Raw genomic sequence first — 804 nt, 5'->3', positions numbered from 1 at the left:
TCACTCTAGAGGATCCCCTTTCACCCTTGTCTTTCATGATAGGAAAACATGATGAACTACGAAGTGACACTGCTGAAACCGGACACAGACTAACATCATTGAACATGCTATGTATTTCGCACCCGGGCATGAATGACTAACATCATTAAACATGATAGGTTTAACTGACGAATGAAACTTTCTTGGACCGGGTGGAACGAACACTTTCTTCAGCAATCTTTTTCGACCGTTCTCGGGTTACTATACCGAGTTCCCCTGTAGAAACCTTGCCTTTCATGATAGGACGAGGTTTTGGTTTTGGCTTGGTGGGGACATCAATAGATGGTTGCTGACTGGGACCGGCCTCTGACTCCTTTTGTTTTGAAGGGACTGGTCGTTTTGCGTTGACACCACTTGACTTAGTGAAATCAAAGCTATTCGAAGCTTTGGTTGTGTCCGACCTCAGATTGGTTGCTTGAGCTGGTTTGACAGTGGCTTGGATAACAGCTGAGGCAGCTCGGCATTTGACTTTGCCTGGTCGGGCACTCCTCGGGCCAAGTTTGTAACCCTTCTCTAACCGAGGAAACTTGCAGGGTGTATCCTCCTCATCAGTGAATTTTCTCTTCTTCGCTCGATCGGCCGACTCCACCCCACAGCCCAGGTCAGCTTCCCAAAATGTATCATCAGCCAAGACCTCAGTGTCCGATGGTACTTCATGGGAGAGAGCCCGGGTGTCGTTGTACCGAGGCTGAAGCTCGGGGCTGGTATCTACAGTGATCGTAGCATCGTCTGAGCCCAAATCTGATCCCGAGTCTCTATCCTCTT

General features: G+C 48.8%; 1 protein-coding gene across 1 annotated transcript in view; it reads right to left on the bottom strand.

The window, feature by feature from the left end:
* Positions 1–160: 160 nt before the first annotated feature.
* LACBIDRAFT_335853 (uncharacterized protein) overlaps positions 161–804 on the bottom strand; it is a gene marked incomplete at both ends in the record, with an annotated part of 2,982 nt that continues 2,338 nt past the window's right edge. The window contains one exon of the mRNA XM_001890752.1: positions 161–747. Within this exon, the coding sequence (XP_001890787.1) occupies positions 161–747 (587 nt within the window). The remainder of the gene's footprint in view (positions 748–804) is intronic.

The sequence above is a fragment of the Laccaria bicolor genome, genomic scaffold, assembly GCF_000143565.1.
Source record: "Laccaria bicolor S238N-H82 LACBIscaffold_165 genomic scaffold, whole genome shotgun sequence".
Lineage (NCBI taxonomy): Eukaryota > Fungi > Basidiomycota > Agaricomycetes > Agaricales > Hydnangiaceae > Laccaria > Laccaria bicolor.
Note: the sequence above shows the minus strand (reverse complement) of the source record. Positions and strands in the feature narration are given on the sequence as shown.